Source organism: Siphateles boraxobius, unplaced genomic scaffold, assembly GCF_051911475.1.
Source record: "Siphateles boraxobius isolate OS27281-9 unplaced genomic scaffold, OSU_SipBor_1 41, whole genome shotgun sequence".
In the NCBI taxonomy this organism is placed as follows: Eukaryota; Metazoa; Chordata; class Actinopteri; order Cypriniformes; family Leuciscidae; genus Siphateles; species Siphateles boraxobius.
In genome coordinates this window covers 42,080,133-42,104,360 of record NW_027509042.1, presented here as the reverse complement: position 1 = coordinate 42,104,360, position 24,228 = coordinate 42,080,133, and the positions used below count along the sequence as shown (strand labels likewise).

The 24,228-nt window shown below is 36.9% G+C and overlaps 1 protein-coding gene across 14 annotated transcripts; it reads left to right on the top strand.

Moving 5' to 3' along the window:
* Positions 1-539: 539 nt before the first annotated feature.
* On the top strand, positions 540-21,754 carry rbm26 (RNA binding motif protein 26). Of its 14 annotated transcripts, none has more exons than XM_077199741.1 (24): positions 540-755; positions 848-942; positions 1,372-1,490; positions 1,714-1,850; positions 2,423-2,511; positions 2,646-2,899; positions 3,633-3,896; positions 3,991-4,230; positions 4,761-4,901; positions 6,911-7,045; positions 7,210-7,321; positions 7,694-7,853; positions 7,935-8,099; positions 13,387-13,506; positions 13,617-13,682; positions 13,871-13,993; positions 14,094-14,168; positions 15,203-15,370; positions 15,443-15,547; positions 16,332-16,535; positions 16,619-16,705; positions 16,789-16,902; positions 20,218-20,268; positions 21,022-21,754. In XM_077199741.1, exons 2-24 carry the CDS (start codon positions 884-886, stop codon positions 21,109-21,111), a joined length of 3,078 nt encoding a protein of 1,025 aa, XP_077055856.1. In that variant the 5' UTR covers positions 540-755; positions 848-883; the 3' UTR covers positions 21,112-21,754. The 14 variants fall into 14 exon arrangements, 12 of the variants coding, with proteins under 12 accessions (XP_077055856.1, XP_077055864.1, XP_077055858.1 ...); XM_077199743.1 differs by having other exon boundaries at positions 552-667; XM_077199738.1 differs by having other exon boundaries at positions 568-755; positions 2,420-2,511.
* Positions 21,755-24,228: the final 2,474 nt, after the last annotated feature.

The window sequence follows — 24,228 nt, the reverse complement described above, 5'->3', positions numbered from 1 at the left end:
AGTTGTTTTTGAACTGAATGATAGTTTTCATTAATATTTTAATAAAATACAATAACATTATTTGTGTAATTTTACAACATTGTGAATTTGTATCAATTGTGTCATTTATTATTTTTTTAATCACAGTGGCAAATCATTAGATTTTGTTTTCATTAATGAGTCATATATGCCTAAAAATAAAGAACATTGGAAGAATAAAGGGTTACGTCTCAAAATAAAATAATTGTAATAATTATATACACACACATGAGTGAGTATATACTTGAAAATGCTACATTTATATATATATATATATATATATATATATATATATATATATATATATATATATATATAATAAGTGCTTGTAATTGTTACATTTTAAAATGCTCGTAATCAAACTACAATTATATGTATGATTACATGTTATTCTCACAATGGCAGTAAATTAATCATAAATCATTGAAATTTTCATATACTGTAGAATCTTATTTGTCCACTGTGAGGCTGCCTGCCCCTTTAAGAAACTCTCTGGAAGTGACCGTGTGCGGCGGCGTGTTCTCGCGAGATCTGCCCGCGAGAGTAAACAGTCGCCATTTCTCGAAAGTAAGAAAGAGCAGAAAGTGTGGCGGACAGTTCGTCCACATCGGCAGAGAAACCAACCCCAACAACTCTTAAATTAAACACCGTAAGTTATATAAGCTCTCAGTTAACGGCTGTCTTCCCTGACTGCTGTACAATTAGATGTGATATTCCAGCCGGAGTTTATGAGGGCGGTGAGTAAGTGAGTGAATGAGGCCTGACAGCACAAACACATTACTATATCCTGACTAGACTACAAACTCACTGTTGTTGACCACTCTCACAGGAGCACAGCTGCAGAAAAACAGCCCTCCCCTGAAAAATGATCATTGAAAACCTCGATGCCTTGAAGACATGGCTCTCGAAGACTCTTGAACCCATGTAAGTGATGCACTGTGCATTAAAATGAGCCTCGCACTTTGACGCTGTATAATTATTTATTACTGAAATCTTCCTGAATGTCATTGGGTTCAGTTTTGTGCGACTTAAACTATAACTGACAAATGCATTGACTCAGTAACTGTCTTTTTGTATATTAGGTTTAAGTTGGATTGCAATTAATACAACAATATAGGAGTAACGTTATTAACTATATGCTTGAATGCTAAATGCTCGAATCTGTTTTTTTGTTTGTAGTTATGAGTTACTAGCAGTTGGTAGTTGAGTCTATTGTACAGATTATTTAAATTTGCTGTAAAGATATTGTAGGTTGTTATATCAAGGACAGAACTGCATTATGCACACTTTATTTGCAGCTGAAGATCATTTAAGTGAAATCTTCTAACTGAAGTATATGTATCTGTCCTGCAGATGTGATGCTGACCCTTCTGCTCTTGCGAAATATGTGGTTGCCTTGGTGAAGAAAGACAAATCCGAGAAGGAGTTGAAAGCACTATGCATTGACCAGTTGGATGTATTCCTTCAGAAAGGTACAATCCAATATAATGTTCTGAAGATATGCAGTTTCCTAAGTGGCCTTTGCTAAAACCAGGGGAAGAACCCTAGTTGGATCATGTCAAGATAGATACTGTGATATTATTCGGTTGACATCCGCTTCAATTCCATGCCACTTATTTCTATGTTTATATTGCTGCATTGTCAGAACCGAACCCTTGATGTTTTTTCATAACATACGTTTGATTTTGTTTTCAGAGACACAGATATTTGTGGACAAACTTTTTGAAGCTGTGAATGCAAAGAGTTACCTACCTCAACCAGAGCAGCTGACTTCCACAAGCAGAACCGAACCTCACCAGCGCACTGAGAAGGATGAATCAAAGAGAGAGGAGGTAAAAAGTTCAGATCAGTTCTTAAATGATGCTACACTACCAGTCAAAAGTTTGGGGTCAGTAAGATTTGTTTTTACTTTTGAAAGAAAGAAATGCTTTTATTCAGTAAGGATGCATCAAACTGATCAAAAGTGGCAGCAAATACATCTGGAATGTTACTAAAAAATTCTCTTTCAAATAAATGCTGTTCTGAACTTTTTATTAATCGAAGAATCCCAGAAAATGTATCACGGTTTCCACAAAAATATGAAGCAGCACGAATGTTTTCAACATTGATAATTATCAGAAAGTGTTTCTTGAGCAGCAAATCAGCTTATTAGAATGATTTCTGAAGGATCATGTGACACTGAAGACTGGAGTTATGATGCAAAAAATTCAGCTTTAATGATACTTCACAGTTTTACTGTTTTTACTGTATTTTTGATCAAATAAATGGGTGAGCAGAAGACAACAACTTTCAAAAACATAAAAAAACTTACCAACCCCAAACTTTTAAAGTTTTACTGTGAAATTTGACTCTAGATGTCTGTTTTTTTTTTTGTGTTTGATGGTTTTGATTATTTTACAAGCAGCTCAGCCGAGATGAGGATCGAGAAAAGAAATTCCCCCGGAGAATAAACCACAGTCCTCCGTCTAGCTCCAGGTACAGCCGAGACAGCAGGTGAGACTAACATTATACAAATTTAACTTTCCCAAAATGCCACACACACACATATATATATACATATATATATTAAGCTGGCATGTTTACTAACCACATCTGTATTTTCTGTTCTATTTTAATTGAATGTACAGGAGAATAGATGAGCGCAAGAAAGATGACCGCACCAGGAAACGAGAGTATGACCGTAACCCGCCAAGAAGGGACTCGTATCGAGAACGCTACAACCGCAGAAGAGAACGCAGTCGCAGTTTCACTCGGAGTCGTAGTCGAAGCTGGAGTAAGGACCGCACTCGTGACCGAGACCGAGAAAGAGACCGGGACCGAGACAGGGACCGAAGCAGATCTCGAACTCGCTCACGGACTCGCACTAGGAGCAGAAGCAGAGGTGTGACGACACTTTACTTTGGTGGTGCTTTTTACTGTCATTTACTTGACATGAAATAGTGCCATCTAAAACTATTTCAAACAGACTTATATTTTGTGACTCATATTCATATAGACTGCATAAAATATTTTTACTTAAATACTTGAACTAAAACCATAAATTTTAGTTTAAGTGTTAAGTAAAAATATTGCAAAAATGATTTTAAAAGAAGATTATTATGTTCACCAAGGATGCATTTATTAGATTATAAATGCAGTAAAAACACATATATTGTGAAATATTACAATTTAAAAATCATTGTTTCTATTGAAATTTTCCTGTGATGACAAAGCTGAATTTCCAGCATCATTACTCCAGTCTTCAGTGTCACATGATCCTTCAGAAATCATTCTAATATGATGATTTTGCTGCTCAAGAAACATTTCTTCTTATCAATGTTGAAAACAGTTGTGCTGTTTCATATTTTTGTGAACTTTTTTCAGGATTCTTTGAATAGAAAGTTCAAAAGAACTGCATTTATTTGAAATCGAAATCTTTTGCAACACAAAGTCTTAACTGTCACTTTTGATCAATTTAAAGCATCCTTGCTGTAAAGTATTAAATTGTTGCTGAAAACTGACTCCTTTTAAACTTGCTTTTAATAACTTGCATACAATTCTCACACTACAGCACCATTTACAGTACTTGCTTTTTTTTTTCATGCTCCTGTTGAATGCTCTTCTTGCCTTTCTAGAGCGAGATTCTGTAAAGGCAAAATACGACCACAGCCGTCCTGAACGTCAGGAGGGCCTGACCACCGATGGCTACACCGCCACACCTCTCACACCCGGGACGACCTCTGCTCATTTCCCAGTGCCCACCCTCAGTAGCACCATCACCGTCATCGCCCCCACACACCATGGGAACAACACCACTGAGAGCTGGTCAGAATTCCCACAGGACCACACGCCGTTCAGCAGAGTCGGCCCACCAAGGAAACGTTGTCGTGACTATGATGGTATAGAATTTTTAACACCCTAATCGTTGAACGGTGTTCACAGACTAACCATCTTTCTCATGTCAGTAACATCCTGATTTGGCTGTCTTGACAGAAAAAGGCTTCTGTATGCGAGGAGACATGTGTCCTTTCGATCATGGAAGTGATCCAGTGGTGGTGGAGGATGTTAATCTTCCCAGCATACTACCTTTCCAGCCTCCGCCTCTCCCTGGAGTGGATGGCCCACCTCCTCCGGGTCTGCCGCCCCCTCACTCACTCCTGACCCCACCAGTGAACCTCAGGCCACCTGTGCCTCCGCCGGGCACCATGCCTCCCAGCCTACCGCCTGTAGCAGGTGTGAATACATTTGTTTGGTAACACTTTATTGAAGCCATTATACACTGTATAAGTAGCATTATAAGTCATTTCAATGCATTAATTTAGCTTTCTAATGCACCTAATATTGCATTGTATGATCTTATAAATAATTGTAACCAAATTTATAATCATTTTCTATTTATTGTAGCCCTTTATAAAGTACATTTCATTAAATGGCAAACAACCAATTTCAGATATAACAAATGCAAATATTATAATGCATTTTATCTTTGGTTACAGTCATTTATAAAGAGATATAATGCATTAACGTACATAATGAATACCTTTATAATACCCCATTAGTGTAAAGGCTTTAAGTATAATTCCAAAATATTTCACCTGGTCTAGAGATTTCAATATCAAATATGTGAAAAAAATTTAAACATTTCCAGCATGGAAACCTATTCTAGTAGACCTCTAAAACAAAATAAAGACTTTGAAGAAGGGCATAATAGGTCCTCTTTATTGTTGAGTGTCTTTTACAAATGTTGTGTTCCTCTCTCTCAGGTCCTCCTCCTCCTCTTCCTGCGCTGCAGCCCTCTGGTATGGACGCCCCTCCGAACTCCATGACAAGCTCTGTGCCGACTATAGTCACGTCAGGGATCCGGCCTCCGATCACCCAGCCTCCACCACCCCTGTTCACTTCAGGTTAGTGCTCATAGATGTGTCATGTCTAATACAGTGATTACTTAACTCTGAAGGTGTTTATGTAGACTGTCATTTCTTGAGCCTGAACTTATATTAACTGACCCATATGAGGATATATGTAAATTATGACTGGTTTGGGTGCAAGAAACCTTGATTAACGCTATAAGTGGATGGACAAATGGATGAGGAAAAACACAGCACTGCAGCGCTGTGGAATATCTCAGAAATAACGTATAGCCAGCCGGCCTTCATTTCAAAATAAATGCTATTGATTACGACTCTCTTGATAACGATCTATTGATTCAAGGTTGTTGTTTTTTTGTTTTATAAATAAGTGTTACATTGTGGTCAGCAGCATGAAGACTGAGATTCAAAAACAAAAAAGGCTTTACTAATAATCCAAACACTGAATGAACGTGCAGGAGAATAACGCAAACCACACAATGCATAAACGAGAACTGACCAAGAACAACTGAAACACAGGGCTAAATAAACAGGGTTAGAACAAAGAAAAGTAAAGTAGACCTGAAACTAATACATGACTATAGAATCAAACAAGGACATAATCACTAACCAATGAAACCAAAACTGGAACTAAAGGAAACAAACAGAATGTCAAAATAAGGGTCCACATTACAGAACATATAACAATAGGACAACAAGCTTATTGTCAGTTTTATGTATAACAGTTAGTTCCGATCCTTGAATCTGACTGGACAAGAGGATTTCTAAAACTGCTGATATTTCACTAGTATCAGCACTGCTCGTGCACTTAGACAGGCTGTCAGTGCGGGTTACATTATTACAGCACTAGGTGGCGGCAAGGGACTGTCTTGGGTTTGCAATCAGCAGACGTTCCCTTTGGACTTTTCTCTCAGCCGCCTGCTCATAGAGACAAATTTATATTATAAAGCTCGTTTTGAGGACAATTGGGTTGTAGCCGTTGGCTACTTTACTATGATTGGAAAGAGGTGTCATTCGTGTTTTTACAGTGTTTAGCTCACAAGTTATTGATCTGGGAAGTTCGAATCTGTGAATGTATTGCCAACTTTACTGAACTTCTTGAACTAAGCACTGACCACATGCCTTTAATTTGAGTCCAAGTTAAAACACTATGAACCGGAGCTGTCTGAAACACTGCCAGCGGTGTTTGTCCGAGCTCACAACAGGTTTTGCGAGGTAATCCAACGTTTTTCGGGGGAACGCAAAAGATTTAAAAAATATTTTTTTGTCTCTGTCCCTTTATGGGCTCCGTTAGTTTCTTCTAATATTAACGTTTAAAACCGATGTGCTGCATCGATGGCCGAAAATCATCATACATTTTTCGATGAACAGAAGGTTTAAAAGAGCAGCATTTATTTAAAATAGATTTTTATTCAGCAATAATATTGCAAAAGATTCCTATTCATTTAAAAAAAAAAAAAAAAACTTACTGACATCAAACTTTTGAATGATAGTCAAGTCTCTTTAAAGGAAAGTCTGTTCACTCGGCGGCCATATTTGCAACACCTCCGGGCATCCATTTCAAGCATCCAAGAACAAGTCCTATTTGAATGTTGGAATCTGAAATCTCAAAAACTGCTTGCCAAACTCACAAATTAAATAACACATTTCAAATCTGCAACAAAATCTTACATGAACTGTCCCATAATTGTTGTTTTTATGCTCAAATAGTGCAAAAAAAGCTTTTTTTCAGGCTAGACCAGCTAGTGCTGCCTATTATTGCTGCCTAAGCGCAAGTTTCAGGTTTCTTTAGGAACCGGAGCATTTAACGGCAGCTGCAGTGACGCAATAACTTTACCTATCGGAGATCTGTTCTTTTATTTAGAAGGTGGGACCTATTCCTTCATATTGCGTGTTGCAGTTTCTCCCATTCATAAGTTATAGGAGTGAACCCGCTTCGCATATCCATAGTCTTTGATGGTAGTTTACATGCCAAATAAATAAAGATGCTGATGATTATTATTATTTTTTTAATTATAGCTGTTTTTGTTTCTATTGATCTGTAGACTCATTTGAGCCAGACGTGTATAATCCTGAAGCCCCAAGCATGACCTCGCGGCCCATGTACAGACACCGAGTCAACGCTCAGCGGCCTAATCTCATTGGTCTGACCATGGGTGAGGTGGATCTGCCCCACAGAGGTAACCGTGAGCACTGGCCTCTCTGCTTAACACGCTCTTCATGAATATAATATATAGTATATATATATTATAATATATGTATAATATAATATATATAGTATAAAGTTCCTATTCGATTTTCTTATCTTTTAACTTCCCTCTTTGTGTGTGTGTAATTCTTTTAGAGAAAATGTCAAACAACAACAGCACTCGGATAGTTTTAGAATCGGACTCCAGGAAGAGAGGAGCAGGACCGCATGATGGAGCAATTCTTGCTAAGAAACCCTGGTTTGACAAGTAAGTTGTGGTTATAAACATGATGTACATAAACAATTAACAATTTAGCATAAAACTAAGGTGCAAATGTTTTAGTTTCAAAATGTAAGTATCAGTCCATGACTGGTGCATTTATTTAATTAAATGTACCAATATGTAACCTCTGTAGCCTCTTAATTGCATACGTTGCTGGAAATGTACAGTGTTCCCTATAAAAAGAAAAAAACTCTCTGCAAATCGAGTCCAAATCTCGGGTTTATGCACCCAAATAGAATCATCATGATTTTTTTGGTGCAGTGTACATTTGTTGCATCTCTTCAGGCTGTTTCATTGTTTTGTTTTGTTTTTTGAACTTGTGCATATATTTTGAGACGTGTTCCTTTTATTCCTCAGACCAAACTTTAACAAACCCAACCAACACTGCTTTCAAAGAAAAGTGCCCTACTCTTTAATAAACACCAAACTGGCCATCCGTCAGATTCCTCATGAGCTCAACAACATCAGCAAACTTAATGAGCACTTCAGCAAGTTTGGAACCATAGTCAATCTCCAGGTACTGTAGCTCAAATAAGCCTTTGGTTAAAGGTCAACAGTTGTGATATGTTGATGTTATAGGCATATCTCCTCTGCTCAGGTGGCGTATAATAATGACCCAGAGGGGGCGCTGATCCAGTTTGCCTCCCCTGAAGAAGCCAAGCGGGCCATGCAGAGCACAGAGGCGGTACTCAACAACCGCTTCATCAGAGTACACTGGCACAGAGAGGACACAGTGGAGCACATGCACACCACGCCACATCCGGTATGAAAACCTCCAGTAAACGTACTATGACTTGTGTAATTGAACTACTAGAACTAGTGGTTGAGCAAAATGGGGTTGATTAGTGACCAGTGCCAATAAAAATATAAATATATATATACACACACACGTATAAATGAATACAATAAAATAAACACATACAGTACCAGTCAAAAGGTTAAAACGTTAAGGTTTTTGAAAGTAGGCTGCATTTATTTGATCAAAAATACAGTAAAAACAGTAATACTGTGAAATATTATTACGATTTAAATTAACTGATTTCTGTTTTAATATATTTTAAAATGTCGTTTATATAGATCAGTGCTGTGATCGGATCTTGGGCAGAAAAATTTGATCTGGTCATCTCAAAAAAAAAAAAAATATATATATATATATATATATATATTGTTTTAGATTTTTCCCTAAACCTAACTTAACAGTTCCCCTCTCTGGTCTTAATCAAACACGACCACAATTAAATGGAATTCTTCGAATCAATTTTCCATACCTGCATAATCCCATTATAAGTCAGTGACTTTAATACCACCTGTTATCGCTAACCATTTTCATGTTTCATCTTTTACTTTATAATACCTGTAAAATATTCCTTCAATCAACATTCTAAACTGTAATGAAAATACAATCAACATCCTAAACTGTAATGAAAATACAATCAACATCCTAAACTGTAATGAAAATACAATCAACATCCTAAACTGTAATGAAAATACAACCAATTCCCAATGTTATCATATATACTTACCATCTTCTCATCTATTCATCTCAAACATTTCCCAACAGTCTATCTTCCAGCAATCTAATTCTATCTTTAGTAAAAAAATAAACATACCATAGTACATTGCCTTTTAACTTTAGACCTTGAGTCAAATTTCATTATCTTTTGCTAAATTTCCAATCCCATTGATTTATTAGGCCTTTAACAGGCTGATACTGTTGATTAACCATTTTCTTAACCACTTTTTATTAGCTTTTAATTCAAGCAGGCCATTGTTTTTCCTGGAAAGATCTATTTAAGGATCTGTTTAATAAAATCTAACCAAAAAGTTCTACAATATCTCCATTTTTTTATCCTTAACACTAATATCAATAATTTTATTCTATTGTTTCAAACAATGTTAATTTTTTTAAATTAACTCTGTTTCACCCAGCTCTTGCCATGAGAATAGACTATGCAATTTAATTTTTAACTACTTCTCTTCCTACAATCCTATTTTCCAGAATTAACTGATGGACATAACTTAATGTGCCTCTAATTGTTGGCAATACAGAATAGCCTATAATGGATCCATTGATCCAGATCATTAAATCTGTAACTTCATTGTGAATTTAGAAAGTTTTTCATAATCCTTTCTATGAGCAAATACTCTATATTTGTATATATATACTCTAAATACTCTGACTTGTCTAAACTGTTTAGACTCATATTTATTTTTTATATTGAACATGTTTGGGTCATATTGTTCTTGGTCTAGGTTTTAACTCTGTGCCCCCTACATAATTTGTTTTAATACGTTGAAGACCTTTCTCAACAAAACAAAAACTCTCAGTCTGGCTTTTGATCCACCCTGGCACAAAATTCCAAAATTGTCTTTAAGGAAAAGTGAATCGTCACCTTTTCCTGCACTGTCTCAGTTGACCCCTCAGAAGTGTCCACTTCCTCTTTCAGGAGCTAGTGAGCTTAAGGCACCACTTCCTCTTTCTCTCTCTGCAGTCATCCAACTTTTCCCTGTCTGAAATTGTGAACACTCAGTGTCTGAAATTCTGAACACTCAGAGAACTGCAAAACTCAAATTAAACTTACAGTTTAAAGGTGCTCAAAGTGATGTCACGCGTTTTTTAGGCCAAAACATTTTTTGTCACATACAACAAACATCTCCTCACTATCCGCTAGCTGCCTGTCCTCTGATCACACTGTAAAAAAACACGGTCTCTGCAGACACCCCAGGCTCCACAAACGGCAACGAAACAAACTGGGTTTACCCGCACCACGAAACATAACAAACTGTTCCAGCCAATAACCGATAAGAAGGGTTTGGGGGGTTAGTGCGCGGATGAGGAGGAGGGAGGGTCTAGCTAGCCTTCGTTTTGTTTGACAATACTTTAAACGACAACAAGAAGTGATGTCACCCGACATCGCTTAGAGCACCTTTAATTAAAAATCTCATCTGGTTATCAAGACAGCAGTCGCTCATTTTATTAAAAAGCGTTTTTCATTGCGGGAAAAATAGCAAGCATTTCTTTGTTGCAAAACTCGCAGGAAAAACTCTTTACAATACAGTTTTTTTAACGTCCTTATTTTGTCTTTTCTTTTTTTTCTTTGAGAAACCAAAATAAAATGACTGAGATATGTTATTTGCTTATTCAAATCACAATTTATATTTAGATTGGTCACCCAACCTCATTCTCATATTATGCATAATTTAGAATCTCTGCAATGGATCAATTTAATTTTTCCACACTGTCTCCCAGGGATAACGGGACACAAATTCTAGACACCTTCAGATAGAAAGTATAATATTTAAACACATGCAGTTAATATCTTATTATTTATTTATCACTTTAAGAGCACCTAATTGCTCAGTCTTATTTAACTCATCTACATAAATAAATCAAAGTTAAACTCATAAAAGTTTCTTTATGATTAAAAAATTCTAATTATCTCAGAATGCATATTCTTATTATTATGATTTATAACTAACAATTTCTGTAATTTTTTAATTGATTTCAAAATGTAACCATTCATAAATCTCATGTTAACAATATTGATCTATGTATCTTGTCTCAACTCTTTCAATTGTATCTTTATATTCTCTCAGAATTAAACTTCTATTCAAACAAAAACCAAATTGCTGCATTACAGCATCTCTGGGTATTTTCCCTCCCTTTTCTGATTTCCAGCAAGTTTCTCTATGCAGGAAGCTTTATTGACAGCTTTCTGGGCGCACTCTCAAACACAACAAATAAAATACTCAACAAATACTTTTGGTTGAATTTAACCATAATCATTGCTCATTGCCCTTAATAGACGAGGTAAAACATTTTTTTTCTCATTTTTCAAAATCCTTAAATCTTTTAAATGTGATCACCATTTTTCTTCACATTTTACTTTACAGGACACCCAATTTTCAGGTAAACCTTTTAATTAATTTAGAAGCTTTTTTAAGGAAAAGTGCTGAAGTCTCTCATCCTACCTTCCTAAGTTCTTTTTCTCCGCCCGTCTGGGATGGTCCCTCCGTTGGGTGGGGTCCTCTGCAAGTTGGCAGGATGAGATGAAATGAAATGGAAATAAAAAAATGATGAGTTCCTCTATCATCAGAACTTATATTAGTCTTGCCCCCCACTGACGATTTTTCCCTAAAGCTAACTACTCTAACTTAAACTCCAGCGAGTCTACAGTCGAATACAGCCCAGTTTACATTGTATTAATTCTAATTAACTAGTTTCCTTTCTTACTTGCTAACTAACTTACTTCGCTAAACTTTCCTGCTGCCAGTAGTAATATCAGACAGACTCCAGCAAATGTCCTTCAAATGCTTTTAATCCTGGCCAGGAGAGTTCTCGTGCAGTTCTCAGAGAACTTCCCTAAAAGAAGCAAGGCTGGTGGATCTCTGACAAATCCCATTGAGTAGGGCTGTCACTTTTGTGAAAAAATTCTGTTCGATTTTTGAGACATAAGTGTTCATTGAATCGATTGTAAAATCGATTTTCAGATTTTCTATGTCTAAAGACGTTTCCATTTTAAACGCTAAATATGGGCAAATCCACGGACAACTCACAGGCATTAGGACGAACGTAAAGACGGCGCTTGAGACACGCACAAGTCAGCAATATTCCTGATGATTTATTGGCGTGTAGTTTCGTGCACAATGACAAACAGGAGTGCAACATTCTCGAAAAACAATAAGCAGAGTGGACTTCAATAACTTCAGTGAAAAAAATCCTTCAACAGTCTTCAACATGGCTGTGTTTACGATTAGAAATGTCAAACAAATGTTGCCTACGTAGGCGATTGTAGCCCGAATCTGTATCTGTATGCATGAGACTGTCTGAATACCGGCAGAATTCACACTTTTGTAGAGAAACATTATGCAGAAGTATAATTTGCTGTTATTTGTGTTTGTCAGAGCCTGCAGTTGTTGTGTGATGCGCGTTCGCTGCGGGCGTATCGTGACGAGCTGGACGCGCTCCGAGAAAAGACCGTTAAAATCGATTCCCTTTTTCGTTTTCAAAACTTGTGTTGGTTGGTCCGATCAATTGTGCAATCGATTTTCGAACGTAAAGTGACAGCCCTACCATTGAGAATCCCACCAGTCAACACGGATACAACAGTTTTTATAATATAACATAATACATTACCACGAGTTTTCAAACCCAGACATCTCAAAACAAAATCATCATGACTAGCGTGTCACGCTCTTAATCATCACGATTGGTTACATTGTCAAAGCAAATCCCCCCTTTCATTACCTATTGTTAGTAGCATCAGCAAAATATCCTGTATCATCAGAAAACATTGTGAGGGGTTAATATTTTAATCAATCATTTCACAATATAACGGTTAGTCCAATTTCAAAGTTCCTTTGACCAAAGTTATATTTAGTCAAAAGTTTAGGAGGTTAGAGTTCGTCTGATGGCTACATCCTAGAGAAAAAAGGAAATAAGATTGATTTAGATTTATTGTTAGAATCAGGAATGGAAGTTTTAGTCATCTTCAGACATGGGGAGAAAAGAAAGTGTTAAAGTTTATCACGACTTCAGATCTTTATGGTTAGTAACATAATCTTTATCTATTAAAAAATCCACCACAATATATATCTCAATGTTTACATATTTATCGCAATACATGCAATCACGTGAATACAATTAATATTTATTTTACATAAACTAACAAATTCTTTAATTTTAAGACATATTCTATAATAGAATTACAGAATCAAATGATTTTAAACACATCATGAATAAAAATTCAACTAATTAAACACTATAACAAACAGTTCACTGAGTAATCGTCCTTGGCTATATATTAATGGGCCATTAATTACAACCAATGCTGCATGCATTAATACCTCTTTCCACAACACAAAAAACTTTTATACTGTTTGCAGTACACATCCCTTTTGCTTTTTAGGGCAAATTCTTACAATATTGTCACATGATCTTAATGTGTTGGGCATGATGTTTGCCCAATACACTCAGCAGTGATGCTTTTAATAGCAGATGGTTCCAGCTGCAAAATCTGGTTAAAGAAGCCATGTTTGTTTGTTTGTAGAGTGTACAGTCTCACCCGGAGCCTGCGGGGACCACACTGAAACAGTCAGTGAAAGACCGGCTCGGACCCCTTCCCACAGTTCACCCTGATCCCTCACAGGGTCCCAACGTCCCTCCACAGGTGATTGTGTTTCTGTTCATGGGGATTTGTCAGGCTGTAATGTTGTTGGATTCGCTTCGTCTTCCATGTTGTCTCAGATCTCAGCATGTCTGTTTTTCTGTTCTCTACAGAATACAACCAAAGCTTCGGTGAAGGAACGTCTGGGCTTCAATAAACCAGCTGGCCTTGGAGGAAAGGTTTGTTTTCGTCTAGTTTTGTACTGTTATTATAAAGTCTAGTACACATTTCAGCTTACTTTGAACTGTTTGTGTAGAATATGTTCATATTGTGAACCACTGGCTTCTTTTGAGACCCTTCAAATTGTTTATATGTAATGTAAAGTTTTTTTTTTTCTTTTCTTTTTTCTTTTCTTTTTTCTTTACAGGTCTTTAACTCATCTACTGGACTGACTAAGACTGTTTATAACCCAGCTGCACTGAAAGCTGGCCAGAAGGGGGTGCCATTTGGGACTAGGGTCAGCACTGAAGATGCCCTGAAAAGAAAACAGGTTTGTGTAATTGTGCTGGAAAATGCAACTTGTTAGTAGCTTGTTTTTTATGCTTGTTTTGGCAGTGTTTGTGAACTCTGGTTCTGCTGTTCTCCACCAGGAGGCGCTGAAGCTTCAGCAGGACGTCAGAAAAAAGAAACAGGAGATTTTGGAGAAGCACATTCAGACTCAGAAGGTGTGTCATTACTTGTTGCCCTTTTGTCTTGTGCATGTTATATTAATTAGAAAAGAAAAAATAATTGGTTGCTGCAACTGAGTTGAAGAGCTGTTTAAATGATTTTGATGAAGTGAAAAAGTAGACTACCATTCAAAGTTTGAGGTCAGTAAGATTTTTTTTTTTTAAAGAGATTAAAACTTTTATTCAGCATGTACACATTAAATTGATTTGTAATTGAATTGTTTTCAATTCAACATTGATAATAATCAGAAATGTTAAATTGAGCAGCAAATCAGAATATTAGAATAATTTCTGAAGGTTCATGTGACAATGAACCTTCACTTTACATATATTTAATTTTTAAATATATTAAAATAGAAAAGTTAACCCTTACCCTAAATGGCAATATTTCACAATATTACTGTTTTTAGTGTTTTTTTGATCAAATCAATGCAAGGCTACGTTCAGACTGCAGGAAAATTTGGCCAAAATCTGATTTTTTCGCTCGCATGTGATTCAGATCTGTTTTTATCATGACAGTGTGAACAGCACAAACCACATCTGATCTTTTCAATTCTGATTTGTGCCACTTCCATATGTGCTCCTTAATCTGATGTTTTGCCCATCGGAATTCATATGACTTTTACGTCACTTTAGAACAACAATTTTCACAAATCTGCGCTCATGGGAGTCACTTCAAAGATTTTACACACCTGAAATTATCAAGACTATTGCGAAAAGTAGTCTGTAGAAGGACAGTGATGTGTCAGAGCTCATAAGTATTTCAGTGACAGCTCTATATAAAAGCAAAACATGAGGGCTTGTATCATAAATGTTAAAAAAAACCCTGCTTTTTTTTTTTGCATGCTCGTCTTTTGTTTTTTGGCTTCCGCTGCAGATAACACTCTACATAAAAGTGTAAGCACTTTAATGTTCTCCATGTTTACTTCCGTATGACAGCGTGCTGCTTTTCGTCTTTTTTTTTTTTTTTTTTTTTTGGCTGGGGTCTGGCATTAATATCTCTGACTGAGACTTGTGTGTGTCATATTCAGCTGCTGATATCTAAGCTAGAGAAGAACAAGTCCATGAAGGTGGAGGATAAAGCTCTGATCATGCAGACCCTCACCACCCTCACCAACAGCATAACCAACCTCCAGGAGGAGATAAAAGGACTGTCCAGTGCTCATGTCCTGAAGACCACGCTCAAGAGCAAAGCCCAGGTACAAACACGCATGATAATCAAGTCGTGAATTGTCCTGCATATGTATATCCTGATGCATGTCCGTTTGCAGGCCCAGAAGGAGCTCCTGGACACAGAGTTGGACCTTTATAAGAAAATACAGGCAGGAGAGGATACTGCCGAACTCAAGATCAAATACACTCGGCTGCAGTTAGAGGTATTTCACAAGGAGACAAAAACTCCATTCTTCACCTCACTTTTTGATTTATTTCTTGTATTTATAGCTAAAATGTATATCTCTGTATATTTTTCCAAGACAATATTAAATATATATCTTGATTCTTTTGCATTTGCTCTCAAAACACTAAGATATTACTTTTTTGCTCCTCATGAAAAAGACATGGTCTGGATAGAAGAGCGATTGTTACATAGAACATAATTCTTCACTGCAGAATCAACACGGTTAAAAATGAATCTAGACTTAGTCACCACTTACTACTTTTTTTTTCTTTTTTACTAAATGAAGACTAAAGAAACAATTTAAGTCATATTTACAAGAAGTGGTGGTTGTTGCAATAACAAAGCAAATTCTTTAATGAACAAAGAAACCCCTGAAGAGCAAAGAAGCACATCACACATTACATAGAACAAGTAGCAGGTTTATTAGATTGCAAGACTTAATTCACATATCTATTTTGACTAAAAAAAAAACTTTTCTTTATTTTTTGTCTCATTGCAATGGTTATCACTGAAAACACATGGCTTTTTCAAATTCAATTTTACATTTATATATGGATGTCAATCCATAAACTTTGCAGTGTGTTGCTAGTAACAAGAAATAAAACTGATTCAAATTGTGATTGGGTTTGTTAACAAAGCTAGCAAAGAACACTGCCTGTTTTTTTGTCTTTCTTATACTCATTCTCAGACCTTCCACCGGGTGGCACTACAGTGCTACTTAAACTCTATAAGCTTGTATTAGATCTTTTCTTTATATTCAGGCTGCCAAAAGGGGGCTTTTGACCTCAGGACGTGGGAGGGGGGCCCACTCCAGGGGTCGGGGGTCCATGAGGAGCCGCGGCCGAGGGATTCGAGGGCGCGGGAGAGGAGCTCCAAATCACGCTGTGGTGGATCATCGACCCAAAGCTTTAGAGATCAGCGGTTTCACTGAGGCAGATCGAGTCGACCTGCTGCCGCACTTCGCAGTGAGTAACTTTAAAGGGCACGTTGCGTCAGACTACTTATGAGAAATGTCTGACTCATAACCACTTTTCCCACTAACCTCCAGCAATATGGGGAGATTGAAGATTGCCAGATGGAGGATTCTAGTCTTAGTGCCATCATTACGTACAAAAGCCGCGCAGAGGCTGAACAGGTGCTAACATATTCACTTACATGCATATGTGCAAATACATGCACGCCTTCGTGTGGACTCTAAACTCCAACTCTATTCATCAGGCGGCCATCCACGGTATTCGGTTCAATAATCAGGAGCTGCGTTTGGCCTGGCACAAGCCCACGACTTCCCTAAACACAACAGACCTGGATGAGGCTGAACCTGAGGATGAGGAGGTACGCCCTTCATCACTGTTCACTTGAAGTGTATTTGGTCAGTCTTTTTTGTAGCTATTTGTATTTCTTTTATTAGGTATGAAAGTAATTTAACTATGTATTATAGAGCTGCACGATTATGACAAAATCATAATTGCCGATTATTTCCTTTGAAATTGTAATTGCGATTATTAATTACGATTATCACAATTTACATTGAATATATATAGGCATATTATAATACATGTTTACACAAAAATTGTTAACACACATACACACAAGTACTGTCCCCTTTGACTTAACATACACATAAATTGTAAGAATGACTCATAGTAGGCTAAAGACTAGAAAAACATTAGGACTATGCTAAAGCAATTAAATAGCAGTCCCAAACTAGTTTTTGTTAATGCAATGTTGATATGAGCCACCACAGTCATTTAAAAATATAAGAAATAACACAAAGTTAAACTAAAGTGCCATTTTGGGGTTATGGAAACGACACTTACCATGGTAAATACACAATACCAACAAGAACTGTTAATGAAACAGCTCCTGGTGAACAGAATGAAAATCATACCTGCATGCAAATCCTTCTCAGCTAACACGTGATTTATTGGTATTTTACTTTTATTTCGTGACTTACTAATTTACATTGTAACGACGTTGCATGCTCGTAGTTTCTTTTGCACTTTATACAGTGAAGCGATACACAGCGCGCGCCGCCGCGTTTGCGCGTGCAATTGAAGAGTGCGCGCTACGAGCACAGTATAACGACTGACAGGACAGTAAAGTCCGTTTTTCTGAGGTGAAAGACTTTTTATTTCAGCATACACTTTCGTCACTGCCTGGTATGTCATATTGTGCTGGGTTTTCTGAAGTAGTCGTGATTCGCCTCTCATAACATAATTATGCACTAAACACACACGCAGAGTGGATTTTCTTTTGTAATCGCGGCTTTGAACGATTACGTAATCGTGGCATCCGTAATCGCAATTAGAAATTCGATTAATTGTGCAGCCCTAATGTATTACAACATAATGAAATTAAGCAAAATTGATGTGCACTGCTGCTCAAAAGTTTGGAGTCAGTAAGAATTTTTTGAAAATTAATAGTTGTATTCATCAAGGATACATTTAATTTAGCAAAAGTGATGTCAAAGACATTTATAATGTTATGGAAATTTCAAATAAATAGCATGCATCACAGTTTCTACAAAGTATGAAGTAGCATAACAGTTTTCAACATTTGTAATAATAATAATCAGAAATGTGTCTTGAGTATCAAATCAGCATTTTAGAACGATTTCTGAAGGATCATGTGACACTTACAGGGTTCCTACGCAGTTTGGGAAAGTATGGAAAAGTATGGAATTAGATTTGAGTAATTTCCAGGTCTGGAAAAGTATGGAAAAAAGAAAGCAGAGTATGGAAAAATATTTGCATTTCCAGACTATTGCACCTATTTAGTTTTCTATAATAGAAAATCTAATGAATTTAAAAGAATTGAATGAAAATAAATGTATCATACAAGAAGTGTGTTTTCATGGCAGCTGTTTAGTGATTGTCAAACACAGCTGAATGATTGTGGTAGATTATAAGCGTTTTGAGTTTCTTTTCACGATGTTCTTAGCACCGTATTACAGAGCCTCTAAATTAAAAGGACCTTTGCAAAAATAAAAAATATACATTTTCGTATGCGCACCATTAAACTTAGCATTGACAATATTATGCCATCAGCTCATTTCATGTCATGGTTTCTCCACCGCCACTGAGGATGCATTAAATTGGACATTAGCCCTTGATATTAGAGGTACTACCCTAAGGAAAGCCAATCTTGAGCAAATAGGCCTAGATTTCTTTTAATTCATGTGATTTCTTTTTCTTCATAGTAAGATTACAGGGACACACAAAGGAGATAGGTTATAGTATATATAAAACTAGGAATTGTAATGCGTAAGCATGCAAAAAATTCCTGTGCGTTCACGTTCATGAAATCCGATATAGTATTTTATACGATATAGTAATTTATCCTCCCTTTGACTGGGATAGAAAACTAGCCTAGAGAGAGGTGATGGGGTGGTGGAGGGATGCTGTGAAACTGTCATGAAACAGAGGTTATACCGGCTTCCTCTTGTGCTGATTGGTTGAGTACCTGAACGTGCTCCTCCCGAAAGTTTGTTACATAACTCCATGATGTGAATAGTTTCTCGAGGGCACGAAAATTTCTCAAGGGCATTTTAAGCATTACATTTCAAGTTTTATATATGCTATGACCTATGTCTACTGGCACTACAGCAAAATATATAAATAATTGGCTTAAAATCATTTATTTGGGGGGCTGAAAATATAATTTTTGCTTTGGGGGTCTCCTTCAAAAAAATGCTTTAATTTCCTCATAATATACATTGCACATCACCAGATTTTTCAATGATTCTCAAACGCGGGTCCGATGATTCAGTCTCTTTAAATCCCTCCTTGTCCCGAGCCTACTCTGCTCTGATTGGCCAAATGGACCAGTCTGCTGTAATTGGTCTACCACTTACAGTGCTTGTCGGAAGCTAAACGCCCATTAAGCTGGGCATTAGGCAAATGTGTTACCCAGTGACGTGTAGCCGTCACTGATGTGGGATTCGAATTCCTGATGACTCATTTAGGCTGTTCAGAGTCGATTCTTTCTTTTGAGAAACAATAACTTTATTTATCGAGTGCTCTTTCATCTTCATAACTTTGCAGATAGCTGCATTACACATTGCATAAAAGGGAGTATTCGAAAAAGCATAATAGGGGCACTTTGAATATGATCTGAAAATCTACGGAGAGGTTTGGAAATTTGAGTCTGGAAAAGTATGGAATTTTGAAATGGAAAATGTGTAGGAACCCTGCACTTAGCATCATTATTCCAGTCTTCAATTACATTTAAACTATATTAAAATAAAAAAGTACATTTTTATGCTAAAAATATTTCACAATATTACTTTTTTCCCCCCAATGTTTTTGATCATATAAATCCAACTTTAGTGAGCATAAGAGACTTCTTTCAAAAGCATGAACAAATCTTTTCAACCCCAAACTTTTGAACTGTTGTATACATGTTAAAAAGTTCTGCGGTATACACATTTTTGAATTGTTCAATAGCTTAAATACTTTACATACTGAAAGGTTCTTCATCTTAATTTTGGCTTTTTACTGATTGGATGGCTTGATTTGTTAAAACCGTTCCATTTACACTTGGCCGCATAACTAATATAAATTCGAACTTCAATTTCCGCGCTATATGCAAATTCTAGTTCACGTCAACGAAAGCAACCGTTGTGAGCTGCATTTTATTTATCATCAGCTAATTTCAAGATCAAAGAGCGCAATAGGAGAGAGAGCGGCATCAGCACTGGTAAGATCATATAGTCTCACTACTTTTAATGAAGATGATTGTGTGTTGAGAGTCTGCGACTTCATTTGCGGCAGTTTGTGCATTGGCTTGAAGAGATGCTCAGCTACTCATCTGCACTGATGCATGTTACAGCAGCGCTGTCATATCTTGCTATAACATGTCATATAGCCTATAAACACGCTCAATCGTTTATTTTTTAACATTTTTGGGAGTAAAATTTACTTAAGTGGTTTCAACAATCAGATGCATTTACATTCGTCCAGTTTCGTCTGGAATGCATCTCAGACCCCTCTAAAGCGTTTCAGAGGGCATTTACACCTGGTCTTCTCACGATCGGATAGCAATCCAATCAGAGAAAACGCATGAAGTGACCAGGTGTAAAAAGGCCCTAAATAGCCAATACATGTCATGCACACATGACCACACAGCATTAAATTCTTTTCTATTGTGGAAAGTTAAGTTTCTTAGCAACTGTAAACATCTTTGTATTGCCTACAACTTACCTTAATAAATACAGGACACATTCCACTGTATATTTACATGTTTCCTCAATGTTATTGAGTGTAAATAACAGTTCGGATTACATAGAACTCGCATATAGAGTGAATGGTACCCATGGTGTAAGCACAAAACATTTGTACCGTCACGTTGTATTTAACGTCACTTAGACCAGCAATTTGTGACTGACCACCTGGAAAAGTTTCATCGTTGAGCATGCATTTGGTTCTGAGTGTGTTTTCTGATTGGTTACAGTTTCCAGAGGATTCGCTCGTGGACGATTCCCTGCTGCAGGACGATGATGAAGAGGAAGACGATAACGAGTCGCGCTCATGGCGTAGATGAAGAGGACGTCTTCTGTCCAGTCCTGCTGCACTGCACCACTCTTGAGTTCTGTTTTTGAAATGGTTGTTTTTAAAGTTCTAATTTACATTTCATCGTTTTTTTTATTTTACTTATCAAACCTGAGCAGCACATAGAGATCGTCTGTCAAAAGGCTGTGAATTTGAATAACTGAGTTGTGAAATTTCATGAGTAATTTGGTTTTTCACCCTCATCGAACTTTTGCTCTTATTTTTGTTTTTTATGGTCAGTATGTTGACCCAAATTTCTTTTGAACAATTCTGAAAATGTTACAGTTTGAAAGTAATATGGCGAATATTTCAAAGACCACAGTAGATAATTTTTGAAGCATTGTTATGAAACATGTACGCTTTCCTTAGTATAATCAGCCTGATGAGGATGTAGCTTTTGTGTACATATTTTATGTATGAATTTTAATGGTTTGTATGAATTCTTTGCTTCTGAATTCATCAACTGAGTTTAATTTTGAAATGTAAAAAAAATAAAGAATTGAAATGGTCTAGAAAAAATAACAGCTGCAAAAAAAAGAAAAAAATATTGAGAGCTCTGCTGCAAAAGCAGCATTGAGAACAAAAAAAAAATCTGAACAGCTGAATAAAGACCATTTCAAACCCCCACCCCCAAATCTTCACAAAAAGAGCAATTTCCTAAATTCATCATGCACTACATTACCATCAGGTATGTAGCATGAACAGCATAAAATAAGGTAAGCAAAATGTTTTTATATATCATACATTTATTTAGAAAAAAAAAAAAGATTTTTTTTTTTTTTGGTGACTAACTGTAACTGTTGTGCATTTCTGCCTATTAGGCCATGCGTGATGCAATAGCAATACAATTATTATGGACGAAGGTTGAACTACTTCGGATGACCGAAACATTACATATCGGTATGGATTTCGTTGCATTCTTGATGGCCTCTCTCTAGTTTTTGGACATTTCATTATCAACTTATGATAAAATTGCCCACCTATTTTCCCACAGGGACACTAAAACCTGTTTTTACAATATTTGTTGACCCTTGACGCCATCGCACCATCTTGGTTACTTGAATCCGGCGCCCCCTACAACCTCTGAGCATCACATTTGCATAGTGGAGAACGAATTACCCAATCAGAGCTGTGGCAGTCGGTGATGTGGCTCTCTCACCTTGGTGCCTGTCATGGAAACTCAGCTAATTGTGAATAATTGGATTTGCACTTGGAGTGTGCCATGAAGCTCAGCTTTACCCCCACCAACTAAACCTCGCCCCGGCCCAGCAAGGGGGCCCTTAAGTGGACGCGATCCCCCTCCTACACGACCTCATGCTGCAATCTTCTCCCAATCCCCCCTCCATCCACGGCCGGGACCTGATCTCTCACCATCGCACAGGACTAAAGTGAGTGTGTGTGTGTCTCTCATTCCTCCCCCAGTTAAAAGTTGACCTTTGACCTCTATACCGGTGTAATATAACATTTTAATAAGCTTTGTTGGGTCAGTTAGTGTGTCGTTACTATGGAGATTTTCACGGTGTGAGGGATGTAAATCGCGATTCTTAAATAGAGCTATTTAATCTGAGGGACTCCCGCAGCCTGACTACTCTATAATGAAGTGATGTATTTGTTAAACTGGGACTCATCGTGAGCTGCGAGTCCGTGAGGCGAATGCGTTTCCGGCAGGATAAACCACGTAATGTGTTTACCACTGGAAACGTGGGCTAACGAGTTTAGAGCGTGTCGGAGAGCTTCAGCTAACGCGTTTACATTGGCCCCGTCATTTGTAAAGACTCTTTAATCTGTAATTTGTGTCAGTAAGATAAATGGGTTTATTTCTTAACCGGTGAAGTAAATGATGTGTTAGAATTGAAAAAAAGGTGTGAAGTTGGCATCGAGACTTGTATTGTTAGTCTCCATCTTGCATATTTAGGTCATTTAAAGGGATAGTTCACCTAAAAATCAAAATTGTCATTTACTCACCCTCATGTTGTTCCAAACCTGTGTAAATTTCTTTTTCCTGTTGAACACAAAAGATTTAATGAATGTTGGTATATTTTAAAGAACTGTTGACTATTCATTGATTTCCATAGAAATATAATATTTTGTGTTGTTCAGCAAAAGAAAGAAGCTCATACAAGTTTGGAACAAATTGAGGGTGAGTAAATGACAATTTTCATTTTTGGGTGAACTCTCCCTTTAATGTATCCAAAATCAAATCTTGTCCTGCTAATGTGAATTTACATATAACCCACATTCAGTTCTGAAGTCTCATTTATTCGTTTGTTTCATTAAAATGTGCTCGTCTTTATGGTCTGCGATGGGTGACGGTGGCCTCCTCCTGCCCAACCTCTCTCGTACCCTCTTGCTAGTGCTGAGAAAAAGTCTTTAATATTTTATGTGATCACGAGCCTCTATAAGCAAATTTCAGTCCCCAGCAAGTTCAGCCAAAACATGATTAATTTAGTGTTTATCCCCGACATCTTTTAAAAAAAACAAAACCCCTCGGTCAGACGTGCACAGCTCAGTTTGAGACTAAATCTCGAATTCTACATCATAATACAGGCCTGAGGAGAAATCTATGTGGCCGCATTTTCTTGTTTGGATATCTGAGAAGAACAGGAAGACTAAGTTTCCTTGAACTGGTTTTCATGCCACTGGGCGGCAGTCTGTATAGACAAAACAAATGGCACTGCTTGCGAGAATGCATATTTTGGTAAAATGATCCAGTAAAGCAAGATGAATGGTAGACAGGAGTTTTAGCTGCCATATGCAACCATGACATCACTGATTTGACCAATTTAAAATGCTTAAATTCAATTAGTTTTATCAGTGTAAATTACTTATAGTAAAGTATAACCAAGAATACATAGTATACTTAAACCTTTAATGGGTTACTTTGTCCAATGCCCTCATGACGTTCCAAATACACAAGACTTTCGTTCTTTTTTTTATAAGCACTTAATTTTTTATTTTTTTGGTGGTTGTCAGTCACATGATTCATCACGTGAACAAGCAGCTTTTCCACAAGCCAAGAAGGTAAATACTAATTTATAAAAGGTGCACAGTGTCATTCATACAAACCACTTAAACCAATTGACAGGTTTTTACGGTTGCATTTTAACAG